We start from the raw sequence: 23,008 nt of genomic DNA on the forward strand, positions 1-23,008 counted from the left end.
GGGGGAGACAGGTGATGGTGGTGGTGGTGGTGGGAATTGTCAGTTCAGGCAGCCCTCGTGGACACGTTGAACGTTTCTAAATTCAATTTGCAAAAGTTGAAAGCTAATGACGACGCCCGGAACTAAGTGGCCACTTGATTTGACTGAAATTTGTTGTGCAAAATATCCAGGCGCTCTCCAGGCCGCCGACCTTTTGGGGAAAAACCCTTTCGCTTTCCCGGAAAATGTTCAATGCTGCGCGGCTAAGTGCAAGTTTAAACTTGTCAAACGGCTGCGCTCCAAGTGCCAGCCGTGGGTGAATAAAGAACCCTTAACCCGCGCCGCACCACAATTCGCACTGGCGCATTTCGCACATTTTCCATTTCCACACCTTCCACCCGCCGTCAATTTCTTATTCGCTGCCCTTTAATAAATGATTGCGCTTCGAGTTGTTGTTGGCCACTCAACTATCCATTTCGCCCAGCACCCCCAACCTCCCCTCCTCCTCCGCCAACCACCTGCATGACATTTGCAATCGTTTTTACCTCTCGCTTTTCCGCTCGACTGAAATATGAAGTTCTGCCAATAATTTTTGGCTGTAAGCGAAAAATGCACTCGGTGACGCAGCAGAAGCTCAAGGGATACTGGCCAGTAATGGCCCTAATGGAAATGGCTATAAGCGAGTAATACGAGTATCTGAAACAATAGTTGAGCGAGCGAAACTTGGGAAGATATTATTGTAATAATTATTTGGGATTTTGCAAAACGAACCAAGCTAATCTAATCTAACTCTTTGAAGACCTGCATATAGACTTTAAACAAAAGCCAGTTTGTTATGCTCGGCACAATTGAGATGAATTAAAAAAATAATGATTTTTCCATCCTTACTAAGTAGCTGTCAGTGGTAGTCGAAGGAAAAGCTTATAATTATCACATTAACTGGCTTTCCCTTTTGACACTTTTCCAGCTTCCTGCATTTTACCCGTTGTCCTCGAAAGCCTCGAAAATGATTCGAACATGGTAAAATTACCCATAATTGTCACCGCTTTTTGCAGCCATGTTTTTCTTCTTTTTTGTTTTTTACTTGCCCAGTTCGTTCATCATGTCGTTGGGATCTTCATAACCACTTCGGGTGACTTTTGTTCCGAGTCAACAGCATGGAATGGTTGCAGTGTGAAAAATTCATTTAAGCAGTCGCTAAACTCCGGCATCATATATCATCCTGGACAGAGGAGAAACCAGGACCGCAAAGCGAGGGGACGACAGGATGAGCAGGAGTGCAGGCAGGAGGAGCAGAGCAAGGCAAAGGAATGGCGAAATTGGCAAGCAGCCCGAAGGATCCGAGGAGGAAAGGACCTCGTCCTGTCCTGGCTATATACTTGCGGCCACGCTCGGCGCGCCTAGTTCATAAATCATTAGGCTCGATTGTCTGGCTAACACGCTCAGGTCCCACTTCTCTCCCACAACACTGGGAGAAATGAAAATAGTTCAATATAATCCGGATAAACAGAAGAGTAAATATATAGAAAAGTGTTAAAGTATTGAGTAATGAAGGACAATATGCAGCGATAATTTGCTTCTAAAATACAGACAGATGTTTGACCTTATTTCTTTGCCGCTTCACGATTTGTAACATTTTTTCTCCATGTACTTTCCGTGCTTGCCTGGCACACACTAAATTAATAAAGCATTTTGCTATCTCCCACAGTCCCATCCTCGACCCAAAAAGCGACAGAAAAAATAACCAAGGAGGCAAAATCCAAAGTAATAAGAACGGTAAGCCCCAAAAATTGCAGCTTCAAAAAAAGATAATAAGCAATGAATTATCCTACACGCAACGAATTTCAAAATCAACCTCAACTACTACAACCCAACGTACAGATACAGCTATATCGCCATATCGTGCTACATATGTAGATGGGTGTGTGTCCTTTTGGAATTTATCGCACGTTACGCCTGATGCTGAGAGTTGTAATTTTTCATGAACAACCCGGGAAAACACGCAAGTGGAAAGCGCTGAGCAAAACGAAGGTGGTGGTAGGAGGGATCACGAGAAGGATGGATATGGACAGGAACCTGGAGCCGCAAGATGAAGATGGAGCGACAGTGCCTCACATGACTGACAAACGATCCAAGGCAAAGTGATGCCCACCAGCCAACAGACAAGTACGTTTTATTTGAGGATTTTATCTGTGGTTTTGTACAAATATTGTACACATTCTACAGGTTATTACAAAGCTAATAATTTCATATAATGGTGAATGATAATTTGATTAACAACGGGCTTGAAAAGTATCTCCACAAACTCCATGACATTAGCTCATGTCTAGCACACTGTGCCATATCACCACTGACACTTTTGTCGCCCTTTCGCATATGTAAGCAAAACAGGTGCGTTAGTGACTGTTAGCACGTGTCTGTGTGCGACGGTGTGGTGTATGGTGTATGGTGTGTGGTGTATGGTGTATGGTGTATGGTGTGTAGTGTGTGACGACAACAAACTTCATGAAAAGGATAAGCTGAGCGAACAACTCCACACGCGCGCACATAATGCAAGATTAATTTCTGATGTCATTATAAATAAAAGCCCGAGTATTTTATAGCCACCCCATGCAAAGCAACGAAAGATGAAAAAAAAGCCAGAAAAATGCAAAAGCACACTCCACCAAGTCCAAAGGAATTTGCCAGCAGTGGACAAAACACCACACACACACACATGCATAGAAGAGTTAGGTAACATGGGGCGTATACGCAATGTCAATGGACAGCATGCCAAATGGGGGCGGCAAACCGAAACCAAAGTCAACGACCACAAGAATAATGTTGCATTTTATTTCTCCCGACAGTAATTCGCGGACGGAACGGTTTTTGTTCACTTAATCGGATTTGCGCACAAGCAGACACCCTCACACCCACACACCCAAAAAAAACACACACACATTTAGCATTTTGGCCAAGAGACCATCATAAATTCCGCCAAATGACAAAACATATTCAAATGCGTTTTCTTCCATTCTCTGTGTCACTTGTCGGTCGTTCTCGGCCAACTCTCGAAATGGTTAACTAAGGAATGCATAATTGGTTCATTAAGGGCAAAGGGGCATGACCCTGACCACTTAAAAAACCCATTTGAACGCAAATTGAATGCTATATAATTCAGTTGAATTAGCGATCTAGAAAATGAAATTCTTACCAAAAAAAATGTTGTACCGTTCAGTGTTTTACAAACCCTTTAATAATGTAAGACGTTACCTTCATATAGAAAAACTCAGAGGGGCACACTTTTTAGATGGACAAACTGTGATAATCTTCAAATTCAGAAACAATTTGCTAATCAAACAGATACCGGCAAAGTTAAACCCATTAAAATTGATGCAGTTTTGGTCGAGCTATGATCGAGTAAATGTTCGGATTTGAGGGTATCGTATTTGCCAGCAATCTCTCCCACTCTACTTGTATATATGCCGATTTCAGACCATTGGCCAAAACAATTTTACCATCCGCTCGGCGGGCATTAAAAATTAATAACTACACACAAAATATGATTTCCACGAACGGCGGCCGGGAAATCCAATGAATTTTCAAATATATTGAAATGTGCGGTCAGTTTATGGAGGGAATGCCGAGGTGTGGCATACATACATACTCGCTGGTTGATAAACCGTTTGTCTGGGCAATTATAAATGCATAAATGAATATGGCATTGCGAGTAACAAGCAACAATTTTTCATGCCACATTTACGAATTATTATCCCAGACACACCAACACCCACACCCACACCCACACCCACATCCACACAGGCTAATCAAATTTTCCAGGTGCTAACTGAATTTTGCGATAGAGGAAAGCGAGCGGTGTAGGGCAGGTATTCATTCAATTAGCCAGAGTGAGGACATACATCAATGTTCCACAGCTGCTGGCCCAACTTTCTCCGCCCCCTTTTCCCACCCTGTCTCCCCCCCCTCTTTTCAGCCCCTTAAGTGGGTTGATGAACTGAAATGAGCCAGTAAACGAGAAGAATGAACAGTGAGAAGAACTTCGGATCGCCAAAAAGGCCGGGTTCATTTTAGGAAATACTCGCAAGCAATTCAAACGGACGAACATGGGCTACTGAACATGGCAAGGTTTTATAGCTATGGAGCCACTAACATTTCATCAGTATTATTAGATAGCACACCGACTTCTAGGCCCACAGCTAACCCCTCTTTCTTGCAGTGTTCTGGAGTGAAGAAGAAAAAGGAGGATAAGCGATGGCCGGCTCACCTGATGACCTGTAAGGCATATTCAGCACTTTTGGCCCATTGTCCGTTTCCCTACCTCATTCGCTCCCTTATAAACCTGTCCGCTTGTCTGGATGGCAGGACAATGTATTTAGCTTCTACTTGGCTCCTCGGCTAGCCATTTATTTTAATGTCCTTGTTGGTGTTGCTTTTCCCGTTGTCATTGTTGTTGTTGCGGCTGTTGCCGGACGGCCAGCCTCTTAGTCCTTCTAATTGTTGCCATTTTTGTTGCATTTCTCAATTTGTTTGCACACTTATCACATGGATTTCTTGCCGTCCCGACATCGCCATCCAAATATCGGTCCAACCCCAGTTTTCATTAGCTCTCCAGACGGTCAAGATCCTTATGGAGCCACTTCAATTGAATGAGTCTGATGAATAACTCACGAAAATCATTGACTCGAATCTGTAGAGTTGTGTACTTGAGACAAATGTGAATGTGCAAATGTGAATCTAAATAACTTGAGTATACAACGAAACGTAAACAGTTTGACTACTTTGAACTGGCTGTTTTGACTCTGTTTCAAAAAGGTACACTGTTTCGCCTTTAGTTATGTAATTAGTAATAAGCTATTTATTTAGCATTCAACAATCACACATTCAAATTAACGATGCATTATTAATCAAATTCAATTACCACATGTTCGTGGCTTTAAATACTAGATGTTTTGCTGTTTGCACAATGTTTCAACACTTTTTAACTCCCATAAATTTGTGCACATCCAAGAAAGCATATATCAAATAAAACAAACAACATATTAAGCAGCAACGAAAACTTCGGCCAAACCAAACTCTTCAAACTAGTCAAAAAAAAAAAAACGTAAACAGCCGAAAAAAAAAAAGCGAGAAGTGCTCAGGCCAACATTTTCAGCGCTTAGTCACGCACAAAACTTTTTCGAATAATATTATCTGAAGAGGGGAAAAATAAAATAAAATAAAACTAAGAAAAACAGATACTCAAAACGCCCACGCGCCACGCCCACACGCTTAACAATTCAATTTGGGCGCCATAAAAAGTGGGAGATGCGGCGGGACGAGATGTAGATAAACTTGGTACAAAGAAACCAACAGATAAAAACTGAATGGACTCCAAATTTGTTTTGGGTTTTCCCCAAAACTTGCCGATGTGTGAGTGTGTGTGTGTGTGTGTGTATGTTGTTCTTCCCTTTTTTTGGAATGTGCGAAAGTGCAACAAATCGTTGCAAGTACCGCCGATCCAGTCCGCTTAAGTTGAATCCCCACTTCTGTCTGCGCGCCCGAAAAAGTTTAATTGTTCGCCTTGGACTCACAAAGTCCCTAAAGCGCCCTTAAAAGCCACCCAAAGCCAACCAATCCATCCCAATCCATGCCAATTCACCCGAAATCCACCCACATCACACACTTCATTCGAGCGCTTTGTTGTTGCGATTGCAACATTTGAAGAAATAAGCAAAACCCGAAAACAAATTTCAAACAAAACGTGCAACACGAATAAATAAAATTGAGCCAAGCCAAAGCAAAGGCAACAGAGAATCAAATAATATAAAATGAAATAAAATAAAGTAGGAGCGCACACACAATAGGTATATAAATAAAAATAAGAACGGAAACAAATGCGAAACACAACTTCAAGGCTGAGTTGTTCACGTGATCGGCTGAAAATTCAACTCACTCACGATAATAAAGAAATATTTTGTAGTACAATAAAACGCAAGTTCAAGTGCATTATTATCTTATCTATTTAATGCTTGCTTCGTTTGCAAACATGGTCACATTGGTTACGATAAAGCGTTATCGTAACACGGTATTCATTACGCTAACGATGTTTGCATTGTTACAATAATTATAGAAGTGATATAATATTGTAATTAATGAGACAGAAATAAATATTTCAGAAGCGGTCACATTATTTGTCCTAAACCAGTCTTACTTGCAACGAAATGAATCAGTACATGAGGAAAATGGGTAAATAGTAAATAGACTCGTGACACGACTTCAGCACTTTTAAAATGTTGCGAAATTTGCATGCAAAATCGCGATGCCGACGTGGAAAAATGGAAAAGCTGCCACACGACAGCAACAACAACAATTGAGGCAAAGGAACAACTGCAATTATTCAACAATTTGCAAGGCTCGCTGGTGGGAAAAAGGGGCGTGGCCGGGGCAGCGGCTGCAGGTGGGCGGCAATGTTGGGAGTGGTAGTGGGAGTGGCCGGCCTGGAAGAAAAGTTCTTCAAACTTTTGCCATGCAAAAGTGTGCTCGAATATATGTGCGGAAATTGTACATACCTTTATATATGTATAGAAAATATAATATTTTCTTTATGCTTTTTATTGCTATTGTTGCGTTTGTTTTCATGGCATTTTTCAGCGAAACTTTGGTCAGACTCTTTGTTGCCAATAATAAATAATAATAGCATAGAAAAATTGAGTGTTTTTCCCCTTTTTCAGTATTAATAGCATTAGTTGAACGAGCTTTTATTTAATATTACTTAATGTCACTGCTTTATTTCAATACAATTGTATCAGCACTTTGTCAACTAATTGTTAGAGCTTAGTACAAAAAAAAACCTTCATTTGCATAATAGATTCAAAGCAAATGGTTGGGCCGAATAAAACAAAATTAAAATTGCATACAATTTAAATGAAAATTTGGTGCCCTGTTAATATTTCAGTATGATTTAATGCAAGCGGATTATTAAATAAATGTTTTATTTCATTTCTTTCCATTCTATAATTGCAATTTTCTTATTTAAAAACAATGTTTAAAGGGCTTTGTTGTTAGTTTAGCTATTGATATTCATTGGTTTGTCCAACACGTCTACTTCTTTTACTTGAGTGAAAACGCCTCACTTCATTTATGTAAATGTTCTTAACCCCCTATAGCCCATTCGGCTCAGTCAATCCCCCGACATACCCATCACTCACGTACGAGTAGTTCCCACACAGTTTGTTCCCTGTCCAACTCTGTCTTGTTTACAGGTTTTTTTCGGATCTCTACGCTTATTTTTTGCAGCTTCCATAGTTTTATTTTTTCTGTACCGCTGTTTGTTGGTTTATTTTGCTGTCTTGGCAGAAAACCGTGTAGTCCGATGCAGTGATTCTGCTGCTGTTATAAAATATGAGCTTGAATTAGGCTACCATAGACACACCCATACACTGGCAGCGGCACGCACACACACACACACCACACACACTCACGTACGGCATAGACAGGACATATTTGTGCAAAGTTTTCATATATTTTCGTGCCTGGAGTTTGGCCCGCTCCGAGCGGCAGCTGATAAAAAAGGATGTAAAGTGGATGGGGGACAGGGGACAGGGGACAGGAGACGCGGAACACGGAGCAAGGGACTGGGAACTGGGAACAGGACATATGTCCTGCAGGGATTCGCCTCCTGGCTCCTGGGCTCACCGAAAGGTGTGAGCGAGTGTGTGTTTTGTCAAATGTGCACTCATTTCTGCTGAAAAATTGAAGTACATGCATGACTGCTCCAACCTGTCACAGGCCACCACCCACTCGACCATCCTGAAGACTCCTCGTCCACACGGAGAGAAAAAAATAGTTTGAGCTTGCTCACTAAGCATGATCACCTTGGAAAGTCCAAAACATTATGTAAAATATTACAGAATAATGCTACACATTATGGAAATTGGAAACAATTTCGGTAGAAGTTTAACTTTTCGTTAAATTTCTTTTCGTATAATGAATAAATTATATGGGCAATCCACTAGCTCATTCAACATGAATTTTTAGACATCTAACCTATATATGTAAATAATCATATTATTTTCCTTTTTTTCCAGCGTGATCAAGCCTTTTAGCTTGTATTTTATTTTCGGTTTCGTTGTTACTATGTTCTTACTTTTTTGTAGATTCCATAAGATTTCCGGTCACTTCACTAATGAGTTTTACAATGCCCCGTAGCACAGACTCTCGAGCCCTGGAAATTGTTGATACAATGTCCTTGCACAAACAGTCCTTAAATCCAATCCTTTCTTGGACAAACAGCCATGTGTGTGTGTGTGTGTGCTTAATTTAATTTCCCATTCTTCATCTCGGTCTGGTGGTTGGGCATGAGTGTGAGTGCGAGTGTGAGTGCGAGTGCGAGAAGAAAGAAGGCCATTTCCATTGAGCCGTGTCTCTGTTTGTCTTCTTCTGGGCGAGGTCATCTTTTACGGAGGAAGCTGCCTCCGCTTAAGGAAAAACTTTACAACAGCTAAGTGCTTAATTTATGTTGCTCGACTAATTCATTGAGATGGTCGTCGCCGGTCACAGATAAGTTGGAAAGTTCCACTCGAGAACCTGACAAAAGGCCGAGGTGAGGCTGTCACTTTTAGCAGCAGGGTAAATAATTGGGTGGCCGTGTGTGCGAGATGCCGGAAGAGTGCAGGATAATATTTAAAACATATATTTTTAACTCAATTTGCTACGTAACTCGGTAAGATATGCAGTAGTAGAGGCAGAAAATGAAGTCTCTTTGTTGCTAATGGATTATAAAAAACAATGGTAAAAACTTATCGAGCCAATCGCATCCGCTTTATTTGGTAAATTTTACCCAACTCGCGGCATTTTATGGAAAAAGAGTGCTGAGCGTTTTCTTAATCGGAATGAAACTTTTACTTTTGCCTCAGCAGCTCTTAAGTGAACGTATAATTATTATAGACGCCTTAGAGCCAATTTAAAGTTTATGGGCGAACAAAAGAGTGGAATAATCTCAAGACCCTGGTAATGGTCCACTTTCTCGTCTGGAAAGTTTGCTCGACTATCGCCTAAATCACAGGCAACTTTTTAGCCGCAAAGTGATTCATTCATAATCTCGAAGAACTCAACTATTTTGTGCATATCTCCGCCTAAACCAACTGGCCAAAGTTCATTCATAATCTGAGATTGTTTCGCCAACTATTCGCATATACTTCTTATGCATATATATTCGTATATATTTGTGTATATATCTATATAAATATATAAAAGTGTACATAAACACTTTAGCACGCTGGCAGACGAGGAGAGGCGGATTTATCACAAACTTTGCTGCTTTTTAATATTCACACCACACACTGCGTATGAGTAATTTTGCCCGGCAAATGGCCAAGTCGTGTTTGTTGGCGAGGGTGGAGCTTTACGAGTGCTAAGTGGCTGAAACAAAGTGAATTAAATCAATCCAATTGGAGCATAACGATTGAAAGTTTTCGGTCTTATGCGGGCTTAAAAACACTCCACACTTTGAATATAAATTAAAACTCAACGCGCATCATTTCGCAGCTTCAACAGTACCCAACTCAAAAATTGTAAAACAAAAAAGGGAGTGTGAAAAGGCCACCCCTCCGATATCCAACAGATGTCGGAATATAAATACGTGCATAAATATTCGCCATGCGACAACAATTGATTCTGTTTGCTTATGCCGTTTGGAAATATTCTACACTTTAAATAAATAATTATTTACGATCACAGTGCACGGGTTCATAGGACAGGATTGGATGCTGAAATCGAGGATATCACAGGACATGGCTGACTGTGGCCAGATTTGAGACATCGTTATTATGACAATGGTGGACAACAAATTTCATAAATGGGTATTCCCTATTTTTGTAAAAAGAAATGCCAAACATATTTTGCTTTGATTCATTAGTGAATCAATTTGAAAAAAACTTGATAATAATAGAATGTAAATAAGAGTCATATATGGAATTACACGAAGGGAAGATTCAAGTAGATCCTTCATTTGAATTTATTCGAAGCGAATTCCTGTTTGTTTGGCCCAGTAAACTTCTCCATCACTGGGTGCTTGGTATAAAAATCGCTCATAAATCTTAACTGCAACAACCATATTTAATTACAAAACTTTTGCCAACCGTTCACCCCCACAGCTGTCCAGGACATGCGGGACACACGGGGATATGGCGGTCCTTTATTTTTTTTTTTTTTTTTTGCAGGAAAGGTGGCGTTTCCGAAGGGCGGAAGTGGCGGTGCGGTGGTTTTCATGGCGAAATTATTACGCATACCCACACACACACGCCCCCTTAGGCTCTTTGCCATTTTTATCGACTGCCAAATGGCCAACACTTGTCCACTCATCCGCTCTTGGCCACATGGCCACTTGGCCACTTGGCCGCTTGGCCTAACACTTCCGGTCCGGGCCATAAACCGAAATCTCTTGTTTGCACTGGCCCGGAGTCAAGAAGCAATTGCCAACAAAAAAAAAAGAACAAAAAGCAAAAAAAAGGGGGGCCGGCCCTGCGAAATCAGTTAACAGGCAATTTCAACTATTTTACAGATTGCGTACGGAATGGCCAAATGAACCGGGCCAAATGTCAATGCCATCAGTGTAGGTTTGAATGGAGTTCATTGGAGTAAACATTCGAAAATCGGCATTGAATCTAATACATATACTCGTATACACATATATAAATATGTAATAATATATTGAATGACGACATTTAAGTATGATTGTTTTTCTCCAAAGAATAAGTGAAATATATTACACATTTTAAGGCAGAAAAGTGCAACTGCGAAGTAGAAAACATTGCACTGAATGGTCGACAAAACATTTCGTTTACATGAACAAAGCACGGCACCTTAAACCCACAAGCAGAGCTATTTTGGTTAATTACCAGAGTGCCGAGAACCTCGGGGATCATGGACCATGTACCACTCAACCGATCTCAAGTGGTTTCCCTGTTTTCCAGCAAGATAAAATCGGGACTGGTGAGCGATATAAAAAGAGCCCCGAGTGCAGCAACCAACATTCGCAAACCAGCAGAGAAGTTGAAACTGCTGTAGCAGAGGCATCATCGAACGCAACATGAGAGTTTGTGGGTAGCTCCGATCCAAGTTCCTCCATAAAAAAACTCAAGGAGTATCCTTTCTTTGTGTGCTTTATCCTAGACCACTTGCTGCTGATTGGATTAGCTTTGGCGGCCATCGCCGGCGGCCGTGAGGCTCTGGCACAGCCACCCAGGGCCGAAACCCCACCATGTACTCCTCCCCCGGATCCGTGCACAACAACAACATGTCCACCACCTCCACCTCCACCTCCACCGTGCACAACAACAACATGTCCACCACCTCCACCTCCACCGTGCACAACAACAACATGTCCACCACCTCCACCGTGCACAACAACAACATGTCCACCACCTCCACCGTGCACAACAACAACATGTCCACCACCTCCACCGTGCACAACAACAACATGCCCACCACCTCCACCTCCACCGTGCATAACAACAACATGTCCCCCTCCTCCTCCGTGCATAACAACCACATGTCCCCCTCCTCCTCCGTGCATAACAACCACATGTCCACCTCCTCCCCCGTGCAGAACCACTACATGTCCACCACCACCGTGCAGAACCACTACATGTCCACCACCACCGTGCAGAACCACTACATGTCCACCACCACCGTGCAGAACCACTACATGTGCACCACCACCGTGCAGAACCACTACATGTGCTCCACCCCCGTGCACCAGAAGACCACCTCCGTGCACCACCACCTGTACCCCACCCTGCACACCACCCTGCACCACAACCTGCACCCCACCGTGTCTAACGACCCCAAGCGCGGACAAAGAAGAAGATAACAGCCAAGGGAATGAAAAACCGAGCGAACCTGCCGCTCCCATTAATGCTAAGGTGCTGATCTCGCGCCACGATTGCCGTGGCCAAGACGACGGAACCTTCCTCGCCGACGTGCGTCACTGTCGCCGCTACTACGTGTGCAACCGGCAGAGGTCGAGGCGCCAGAACTGCCCCACCGGCTTCTGGTTCGATCGCGAGCTGAAGGCCTGCCGACTGGCCAGTCTCGTCGGAAACTGTGACGCCATGCGCAACTGAGGTTGCAGCTGCCAGTGTGGCCATGCGCACAAGCAAAGCAAATTGGCATTTCAGAATTTTTTTTTCCACTATTTCAAAGAATATAGCAAAGCAAGTGTGAATTAATTGTAAACTATTCCAAAGCAATAATGCAATATAACACCGATTATACAATAAATAAGAATGAGCAATCATATTTGAGTTGTACTCGTACATCAGTTCGTGCGAAACAATGTGACCGCATGTTGCCAACACAGGGTTACTTTAATCAATTTGAACTATACAGCTTTCGACGCCCATTGATTTACTTTCGAAATCAATCAGAGCCTCTATTAATATGTAGCTAAATATAGAACACGAACGATTAAGCTGTCTGGCCCGCTCTCCAATTGTCATCAATTTGCCCGGCAGCGAAATAAAGAAAACTTTCAATCAGCCAAACAAAAATTGCGAAAAAGCAAAACAAGCTCATAAATTTGTCAACACTTTTGGAGCGACATCGAGTGGGAGTTGAAGTGGGATTGGAAGTAAATGGTGGTAGTGCCACCGGGGTGTGGCAGAAAAGTATGCCACAGTTTGGTGCACATCCATATCCGTTTTATAGGCGTCAACTTTTCGGTCGAGCACTGGAAGGGCCAACAACTACAGCAATAACAGTGCGACATTTGTGAGTTAGTGTCTGTGTGGCATTACTATGTCAGGCTATTTATTATATCCTGCCACATACCACCGCCGAGCCAGAGCCACCCACATCGACTGTGGACTGCGGACTGCGGACTGCGGACTGTGCTGCTGGTGTTGGTGTTGGTGTTGGTGTTGGTGCAGGGCATTTGACAGGGCAAAGAATTTATTTGTCGATAAGCATCCTTGATATTTTACGTTGGTGGTTCCCAAGTGGGCCGGAAAATCTCGCGGAAATCTCCCCAAGTCACTAAATCAGCCAGGGGAAAATAGTCCTTGATGGTTATTCATGGCTTGTTGTAGCTTTTCCTTTAGATTGATATACGCATTTCCGTGAATGTGAATTGCGCAAATGTCTTCATAAAAGTATAGCTTACGAAAATAATAATAAGAAATCTTTAGTTACATACTACGAGTATGCATGGGCAATCACAAGGGAAAATTTGTTTAAAGTTCAAGGAATATAATCAGAGCACTTAAAAACTGAATTTTTTCGCAGCTGTTCTCTGTGTTTTTATGTATTATATTCTTCTTTCGTTGTACGTATAATATTATTATTATTTTTGGGTTTTATTTTTTTTGTTTTGGGAGGTCAGCAACACAAATCAAAACGCAAAGCGCCGCAACGTGGCCACCACGTGGCGTCGCGTCTGACTTTTATCATATTTCACTGGGGCATTCGACGACCGTCAAAAAAAGAAGGAAAATACGGCCCAAAAAATAGGCGACGCAAAAAATTTGGGGAGACGAAATTGAAACAACATGGCAGGACCTCGGCTAAGGATACTTTTTGCCATTACCCGCAAAACGGGCCGTGGCAATAAAATGCCCAAAACTTTAAATGCAAGAATGGGTTTTTGGTTGCGGTGCGCTCAGCTTTCGCCGTTTACGTGCATATATCTATGTCACTCTGTGTATATGTATTAAATATCTCCGCGCTTTTTTATGGCGCAAAGTGGCGCGAGGATTGTTTTTGCCCAGTTGGGCGAATATAACGCATTCGAATTCGCGCTCACGCACACACACACGTGCTGTGAAAACACGCACACATCCATAGGGTCAAACATAGATAGCCGTGTTGCCCACACACAGATACAACACAACCACACGAAACAAGTTCTCATAGCTGCATCCTGGCCAAGAAAAATCCAGCAAATTTTGCCGTTTATTCAGATTCGAAAATCGTCAATTGACAAAAGCTGTAAACTGATATTAAATCCAGGATTTCACAAATAAATTAAAATAGCTTGAAGAAGTAAGCAGTACCAAATTCATAAAGGTATATCAAAGTATATACCAGACTTAATTTGAAACAATTCATGAAGCAAATATTCAAACGATTTTACTTTTAGTAAAATAAATAAAATAAAATTCAACAGTAATTGAAGCAGAAATATCAATAATAGATCAAAGTAAAACAATTAAAACCAAACATGATATCATATATTGTAGAGAAATGTGTTCCGTCAATTAAATGAAAAGTATCTCCCGAAAGCTAATTTAGAAAGGAAATTGAATATGAAATGCAATACAAGGAAGTCAACTAGTGAAGTGAATTAGTCAGCAAAAAAAACCTATATGGAAAATCATAATATGTCAGCAAACATAGTGAATTAATTTGGAAATAATGAAAAAGCATCCTTTCAATTCAAATTGTAAATAAATACTACATAGTTTAAATTTAAATACAATTCAGACACTTGCAATTTCATTTAAGCTAGCTCGCATATGTGAATTCAAAACAATCACATCCGTATGGTTATGGTTTTTAAATAGCTCGTATTTTTTTCCTTTCAGTAATTGCATATTTTTTTTAGATAATTTATTTCATTAATAATTGCGCATTAAATGTGAAGCTAACAAGGACAATTGTTTGTGGCCGCTTAATTAATGGTTTACAAGCAAACATCAAACACCCTCGCTATTCACATGACTGCGGCTTTAGGCGCTCAATTTTGGATTTTTGCGGATATTTAGCGGCATTAATTAATAAGCATATTTAACACTTACCGCAAAAATCCCGTCGACGAACAGCGGAGCGTTTGTTAATCATGCGTTATTTCTTTTTTAATTTGCCAGTCCTTAGATTTGCGAATCCAGACCATGCACTTAGAGATTGTTCTGCAAATAATTAAGCGGAAAACGTTCATCATTTATTTGTGTGGCGCGAATTAAGACAGATCCCATAAATAAATAAATAAATAGAGAGTCGTGGAGAGCTGCCAAATGACTCCTCCAGGCTGGAAAAAAACTTTTCACATTTTTTCAGCCGCCGCCGCCGGTTTTTTTCCTTTTTTTCTTCCATTTCTGCTTACGGCTCGTTTGGGGTGTTCATTTTGTAGATTGCGCGTTGAATTTTTAATTGCCCGCGCAACGAAAAATGTTCAAAATTACAACTAAACTTTAAATTAAACTTGAAACTGCACACACACACGAATGCCCCCAGGGCGTGGTTACGGGGTTAGGAGTCCTTTTGTGCCAGGACATTTGAGGCCCGAAAGTGGCGCGCTTTATAACGAGCTCCGCTTTTTCAATTATTAATTAATATCTCGCAGTGCAAAGCATCGCATACATACTTACATGCATACATACGTAGTTCGAACAGCTGTGCTCGAAATAATAGAGCGGAATATAAATACAATGGGACTTGCATTTCAAAGCCATCCAATGTATAAAGCTCGAGCTTAAAATTTCCAAAAGCGTTCTAATTCTGCAATTTGCGCATGGTAAGTGCTTCGATATGCAGATAATGCATTAATGATTTTATGTGAATCTCCTAATGTGCATGGGTTCTATTATTCTGAGCTGTATATTATTACATATATGTATGAGCTACACTCGAATATTGTGCCCAACATACCCTCGCTGGCATACAGTTACTGTGGAAAGTTCTCCACCACTGGCAAGTGAAAGTTGGGAGTAAGTAAAATAGTTTTCGAAGCAATTGAAAAACGCTCAACGGAAGGGAAAAACTTTCTGCAGCTCAGTTCATTTTCCCACCGTTGTCCTTCGCTGCAATAACAACAACAATTAGGGCAAAAACAGCAACAAACACGAACAACTTGCACAATTTGCGAATGGGATTTTCAAATATTATTTTATTTTATTTTCCCCACATTTATTTCGTCGGCGCAGGCAAACGAATTCAATTAAGAGCATTCGCGATCAAGAGGATGACGAAAACTTTCGGCGGCATAAATTTCCAAGAATTTCCACAGTCAGCCGCAAAAGTACACGGACGAAAATCCAAATGATATTTGAAAGAAAAATTCAAGAGAGCGCACTTTCTACGAATTTATTAAATTTATTAATAAAAGCACTCATATACATATGTATGTGTTAGTAGTTTAATTAAAACGCTTTTCAATGCACAACTAACAGAAATGTGAAAATGCACACAAGCTTAAAAACAAAAGGTGTTAACTGAAATCAAAATTCGAGATTCAACAAACAAATGAATAAACGCAATTTATGCAAAAGTGCCCTTTCATGGTGATGAAATTCAGCCAAATGAAAGTCCATGTAAATAAAGTCAAGAATAAACTGAAAGCAATACATATCAAAGCAGAAAATTCCATCAAAAACCACATTTTTCATTTCCCAAACATTCAACCAAAAAACTCGAAAAATACCGCATTGCCTTACAAAATGACTGGCACTGTATGTTGGTAACCTTGGTGTCTTCAATGCGCCATGTACATATGCATGCAAGTTTATAGCCAACCAAGAATTCCCCAAGTGCTCAGAAATTCACATCATGTTAAAGCTGATTATCGCTAGCAAAAAAAAAGCAGAAACAACGGCAAAGCTCGGGAAAATTACATACGTACATGTAAGTACGGCCAAAAAGCGAAAGTGAAAAATGACTTGGATATTGCACCTTTAAGGCGAGGGAAAAATAAAATAAAAAAGCAGACATGTTTGCCGCTGCAGGCGAACAACACGAATTCTTTGGCAATTTATTATTAGAAAGAAGCAGACGCCACGAGGCCGATGGAAAGAGACAGCGAGAGCGTGTGAGAGAGAGATGGCGAAACGCTTGCAAAACACCGAAGAGCAAAGCAGAGACTGCAGCGGTCGCAGGGCCATGACAGCTGTTTTTATATGTAGTTGTCGCAACTACAGCAGCAGCAGCATTAACAGCAGCAGCACAACACGCAGCAACATCAGGCGCAACAGCAGCAGGCGCAGCAGCAACAACTCTCGCAGGCGGCACAAGCGACGAACTTGAAAAATTCATTGACACGACCACTTCGATGCCCTCCCAATAATATCAAGTAATATAATAATAAATAATATTAATAGTATTTAATATTACAATTATTATAAAAATACTTTCGCAATTATTGCTTACAGCTATTGTTTGAAAGTAATAATTGTGCTTCTTATTATTTGATATGGCCAAAATGCTTAGTACATTAAGCTATTTAAATTAGAAACACCTTCCATAATTTAAGCGGTTTCATAACGAAATAGACGAACCACGTTGATAATCAAAGCATTCCTTAATAATCAGCTTCGCCTGGAAAGGACAAATAAAATGTTGCGAGTAATAACCGCATCTGCGCACCAGACACCTTAATTATATTTATGTTTCCATTAAATGCAAATGACGAGGAACACATAGACCCGCCCGCTACCGCGTAGTCTATAAGAAATAAATATTTGCCATGTGTATAATTATTTTAGAGCATCCACGAGATGCGTTGGCGATTGGCTTGATTTGGGTGGCATGGGTGAGCTGGCTGGTTGGTCACACACGCGCCGACACATATGCCCAGATTCTCAGATTCTCAGAGTCTCAAAGTCGCCGAGTCTCCGAGTCTCCGAGTCTCCGTGTCTCATCTTCGCAGTCCTCGTTGCCTAGTCAATATTTCATTTGGCACTTGAACCAAATTCTTTTAGTTTGCTGCGAAGGTTGACGTCAAAGTCGCCGTCGACGGCGCAGTCCACGTTTAGTAATGGATTTTCATTTGTTTAGCATCGATGTTGCCGTCTGCTTAGAAAATTCGCTAATTTAACCCGCAGGCCAAGTAGGTACATGCACATATGCATATTCACATAGACATACACCTGATAAGACCAAAAAGAATAACACTTTGTTTAAAACGCAACGATTTCAATGATTTTCCGTCGACAATGCAGTCTGGCGAATTTCATAGTCGAATTTTCCGCACACAAAGCATAGGCAAATAATGGCCACTTTGCGTAGTGAAAAACGAGTGCATTTAATACCGAACATGATATGAAATCATAGAGCGAATATATTTAGCAAATTTGCCAAAATTAAATACGTTGCTGCCCAGCGGGACAGATGTCGTATTATTTGTCGAACGATTACCTCGGGGAACTCGTTGCAAAAATACTTTAATTGATCATAACTTTTCGGCTATCAAAATAACAGTTCGCTGCTTTGGGCTTTCCTTTTTTAATATGCAGTTCTATCTTTATCTAACTATTCTAAATTTCAGTGACACAATATAGCTGATATTATTACATTTAAAAAAAATTTCCTCCGATTCGGAATACCATTTGAAAGCGGCATTGAGAATGATTTTGTGTGCCATAGTTTTTCATTTCCTGAAACATTCACTTAAGATCTGAAGGCATAACCGCAATCAGGTCATAAGCCGACAGCTCCCATGGCAATGTGCAGATACACACAACATTTACCTATATATATAAATGAGATTTTTCACTTTACATCTTTGGCTTTGTTGTGGCCCAAATTTCTGCAGTGGACGCAAAGTAACAAAAAAATAAATAACATATACACAAAAGATAAGAAAAATGCAAACGATGCCGCTGTAAAGTGGTTAAGATACTTCTGAAAGATCTATTCTTTGCTGGACAGCAGTTTAAATGCATCATTATAAATAAAAAAATACGAAAAAATAATCGAATAAATTACTGCCAACGAGTAGAAGCCAAAAAGTGAAAGCAGTACTTTATCTGGCCGTCTCTTTCCTTGTGGAAATGGCCATGTTGGTTTTCCATTTTCATGGCATTTTGCATTTCGCTACTGGCTTTTCTTCTTTTTTTATTTTATTATACCAGTATTTGGTCAGTTTTCTTTTTCTCCCTTTTTCTGCTGTAATGAAAGCGATTACACGCCGACAGCAAAGCAGACGATAATCAGGGGGAAAGGCGGGTTGGTTTTGTGGAAAAGCCATTTCCTTTGCTTTTCCACTTCCTCCGCCCCTTTGTAAAGTTGTCGGCCAAATTTATGACATTTATTGAAATCGTTTTTCTTTTGGCTTTTCCCGCAGACCGAAAAAAAGAAAACATTCATGGCCCATTCCCATACCCAATTCCAGGCTTTTCTGCTCTTTTTCCGTTCTGATTAGTTGTATGCCATTGCGTTTTCCATCCACCCAAGCTTTCCATCCAGCTGCAATTAGTTTCACATTCCACGGCAAATCGCTGGGAAAATTCCGGACAATGCAAAAAGGCTTTAGCTGGTCGTTTCCACGGCCAAAAATAATACGGGAAAGAAATGGAAATACTGCGGAGAGACACAAATAATAAATAAGAAGAAATCCCAGCAAATGAGAGGACCTGTTGCTCTCGACACAAAAGAAATGGGTGGTCAAAGGAGGCGGAATGCCGTTAAGCTAACCAAAAGCGGGAAAATCGCAAAAGGAAGTTTGGGCTTAACAACGAAAACTTTTGGCTTCATTTTATTGAAATAAATGGTTCCCAGCATTGAAAAAATCTAATCTCCGCAAATCTGCAGAGAGATAAAACTAAATACACTCAAATGTGGGAAAACTAGAGGGAAATTACATGCAGGCTAAGAAAATAAAATGGCTCAATTAAAGCCAATGGCGAAAATCGAAAGAACTTATAATAACATTAAGTAAAAAAAGGTGTACAGATAAATATTGCCAATAAATATTGATTTGAATATAGATCAATAAATATTGATTTGAATTATTAAAACAATATGTTGGGGATAAGAATTTTGTCCTCTTGAAAAGTTACATATATTTTATTTTAGTCTTTAAAATGCAAAAATAATGCTTATCCATATTTTATCAGATGGTCAACATGCCATTAATTACCATAGGAGTTGCCCAAAACGAAACCCTCGTAAAAAAAGTGTACCACAAAAATGTTTGCCTCGCCCAAATTTATGAGGGCAGCATGCTGAAAAAATTTAAGAAAACCAAAATGGGAGCAACAAAACTGAATGGAAAATGAGAAGCTGAACTAAGAAATCGACGAGGGCGCTGAAAGTGCGTGTATAAGATAGCCTTGAGCCACATATGTGGGAATGGGATATAGAAGACGCCAGACGAGATGAACATAATGCAAAACTTTGTCAGCCACCAATAGAGAGAGAGAGACGGCTGCACAACGCATGAAAGAGATGGGGCGATTGGAAGTCTAGTGAATTCATTGAGATAGCGACAAAATCGAGAAAACGCAGGGAAATCACGTTAGTGGGCAATTAACAGCAGCTAGTTACACTTTATATGTACATAGATATTAATCAATATATTCAAATAATATACAAGCATTTTATTCATGTTTTTAAACTAATTTATCTACTTTTGTTGTGTGGTATAACATTTTTACTTCGCTCTATTTTTCATAGTTCATCATAAACCATTCATACCGCCACACTGTGTATCTGCGAGGGTATTTAAAGAAAAGCCGAAGAAAAACCTTCGTCAAAGTTGCCGCTATCAGAATTGTTGTAGTGGTAGCTGCGAAAATCTTTTTCAATATCAGCAGCAACAACACAAAATACCCATTACGCATATGTAATAATTTTCATTTTCATTTCTTTTTCCCCCAATTTTCTCCTGTTTTTTATTTCCTCTTCGTGTGATCACAGCTGTGCCGGACAAGGAAAAGCGGGAAAAGCGGAAGGGAAAATTGGTGAGAGAAGGGGAAAGCCTGATGGCAGCCGTTTAATTTTTGCTCTTGTTTTTCTTGCTGTCTGTTATTAATGAATTTCTCTCATTTTTTCCCAATTCTCTATAGCCTCTGCGTTCTTGTCGTCGGTTTTCATACAATTTTTCCTCTTCTTTCACTCATTCTGCTCTTGTTTTTTACTATTTGGGCTATGTCTAAAAATATGTCCGCCAATTCGCTAAGTGGCCCCAAACTTATCTATACGGGATACACAGAAAATACGGTCGAAGTTTCCAAACGAATACGACAGAATAATTTAAATTAAGCATTCATTCGAAATCCCAACATACACGTATTGCTTATACATATGAGAATGATAAATAGGGGAACAAAATGAAGTAAGAACTATCACTTTTTAAACGTTTCAAAATGTCCCATCGTTAATATATTCTATGCAAAACTTTTAGACATATTAGAAACTAACTAACAAATATAAGTAAATATTTCCGAAGAAACATAAATTCGTATTACTTGAAAACACCAATAAAGGAACAAAAGATATATTTAATAATCACTTACTATGAAATTACAAGAGATTATTTTAAATTGCTTCAGAGTCCGCAGAACAAACACCTTCTGATCAAAGGAATTTTTAAAACAAATCCACTTTTTGCCTCTTCCTTTCCATTCTGGTTTTTGGCTAAAACAGAAATAACTTTTACAACTACAGCCTAAAAGAGACTAAAATGCCCCATGTTCATTGAAACTTGATTTATGCAAATTTTATTCAGCTACCACAGTCATAATACCCTGATTTGATTAATACGTTTGCAAACTTATCCATTGCCTATTATGCTAAATAAAACGTATTTGTTCTATGATGTATTTTTAATACAAATTGTTATCCTTTGCAACTTAAAATGGTTACTAGCCCACTAATTAATTGTTCAATATCGGCAAATACCTTTGTTATTGCAAGAAAACACGGAAATACAATTTGTTTACTTTGCAAAGCTCTAGTTGTGCATACGTTTAATTTAAATATATATATTTACGAGTATGTATATATTACTATTTGTGTGTTGTCTCCTTTCGCTGCGTTGCAAAATGTTGTATTAATTTGTTTATGTAGCCGCTGCGCTCTGCGAAAATTTCTCAATTTTTGGCGCGCATTTTTCAAGCCGGCAAGCTTTTCACACACACACACTTGCTCACATACACTGTCACACAAAAAATCAAACAAAAAAATAGGTATTTCTCTTGAGCAAATCAAAACCTTAAGATTTGAAAATCGTATCTCTGCTGTTTTTCTATTAGCACCAAATCGCGAAGTTTTTGGTAGTGAAACGTTGGTATCGAATGTGCTGCCACCGGGAAAAGCGAACCGCGCCGCGTGTCCGTACACGTGGCCAACTCGACGTAGACTGGGCGTATACGTAATGCCGCAATTTGTGGCTCTGCTGCATCGAGTCTGCCGCTCGACTGTTGCCGCTGCCACGGCGGATGCTGCCACTGCTGCTGTCGCCCCGCCAGTGCTGCCCACTCAGCTGGCTTTCCCGACAAATCTGGCTAGTTTTTCCGGCTGCTGCTCGCGCACTAAACGAAACTAACTTATTCCTTTCTATCTGCCAAAGGGGATTGTGTTTGTATTCTGAATTTATCATGCCACATGATATACTACTGGTTCCCCCAACGCTACTACTTCTTCTTCCTCTTTAAAAATCAATTTGCCAAACAGAATCCAAACTCAAATTGGTAATATTAATACAGAATGATAATAGTACAGAATGAACAACGTTCTATATTAGCTTTCCAAACATCAATTACCCCATTAGCTTTACCAAACAACAAAAAACTAATTTAATTCTACTTATCTAAAGTAAATTCTTCCCTTATCTGTATCACTTGAAATTGTCTATTATTAAAAGTACAGTACTACCAAAGATACTTGCAAGTATCCAAGCATTTTTATGAATTTCCTAGGTTTTAAAATTGTTTACCTAAAAACTCAATTTGGAAATTGTAAACTCATTATTTTTCCGATCTGTGTGCTAACATAAAATGTGTGAAAATAAAGCCAGTTAAAGGTTAAACTTTCCATTCAAAAAGGTTATTGTAAAGAGGAAACCATAAGATAGACTTGTGTTGAAAAATTATCCTCATCTATTTTTTCTACCCTATCTATAAAGCAGTGGTATTTATAACAGAGCGCAGCTACCTTTTTTCTATACTAAAATGCTTCTCATTAGTTGAATTTTTGGAATCATCAAATTTGAGTCCCGAATATGAGGACTCCAACTGATCCATGTTTTTATGCTACCCCACACACATCCATGTAAAAATTAATGATTGCGAAATTTGTTCACTGCTCGATATCCAGATGCATTCAACATTTATTTGTC

At 39.9% G+C, this 23,008-nt stretch overlaps 2 protein-coding genes across 3 annotated transcripts in view; one reads left to right on the forward strand and one right to left on the reverse strand.

Annotated features, from left to right (window-relative positions):
- Nucleotides 1-22,113, reverse strand: part of LOC6551017 — a 70,176-nt gene extending 48,063 nt beyond the window's left edge. For both annotated transcript variants that reach the window (XM_015155171.2, XM_001978232.3), the window contains exons 1-2: nucleotides 21,679-22,113; nucleotides 14,754-14,864 (exon numbers count right to left, since the gene is read on the reverse strand). The gene's annotated coding sequence lies outside the window, so the exon portion shown is untranslated. The remainder of the gene's footprint in view (nucleotides 1-14,753; nucleotides 14,865-21,678) is intronic.
- On the forward strand, nucleotides 10,994-12,258 carry LOC6551018 (mucin-2). Its single transcript, XM_026982312.1, has 2 exons — nucleotides 10,994-11,057; nucleotides 11,131-12,258. Exons 1-2 carry the CDS (start codon nucleotides 11,048-11,050, stop codon nucleotides 12,081-12,083), a joined length of 963 nt encoding a protein of 320 aa, XP_026838113.1. The 5' UTR covers nucleotides 10,994-11,047; the 3' UTR covers nucleotides 12,084-12,258.
- Nucleotides 22,114-23,008: the final 895 nt, after the last annotated feature.

Source organism: Drosophila erecta, unplaced genomic scaffold, assembly GCF_003286155.1.
Source record: "Drosophila erecta strain 14021-0224.00,06,07 unplaced genomic scaffold, DereRS2 tig00000126-arrow-pilon, whole genome shotgun sequence".
NCBI classification, from domain to species: domain Eukaryota; kingdom Metazoa; phylum Arthropoda; class Insecta; order Diptera; family Drosophilidae; genus Drosophila; species Drosophila erecta.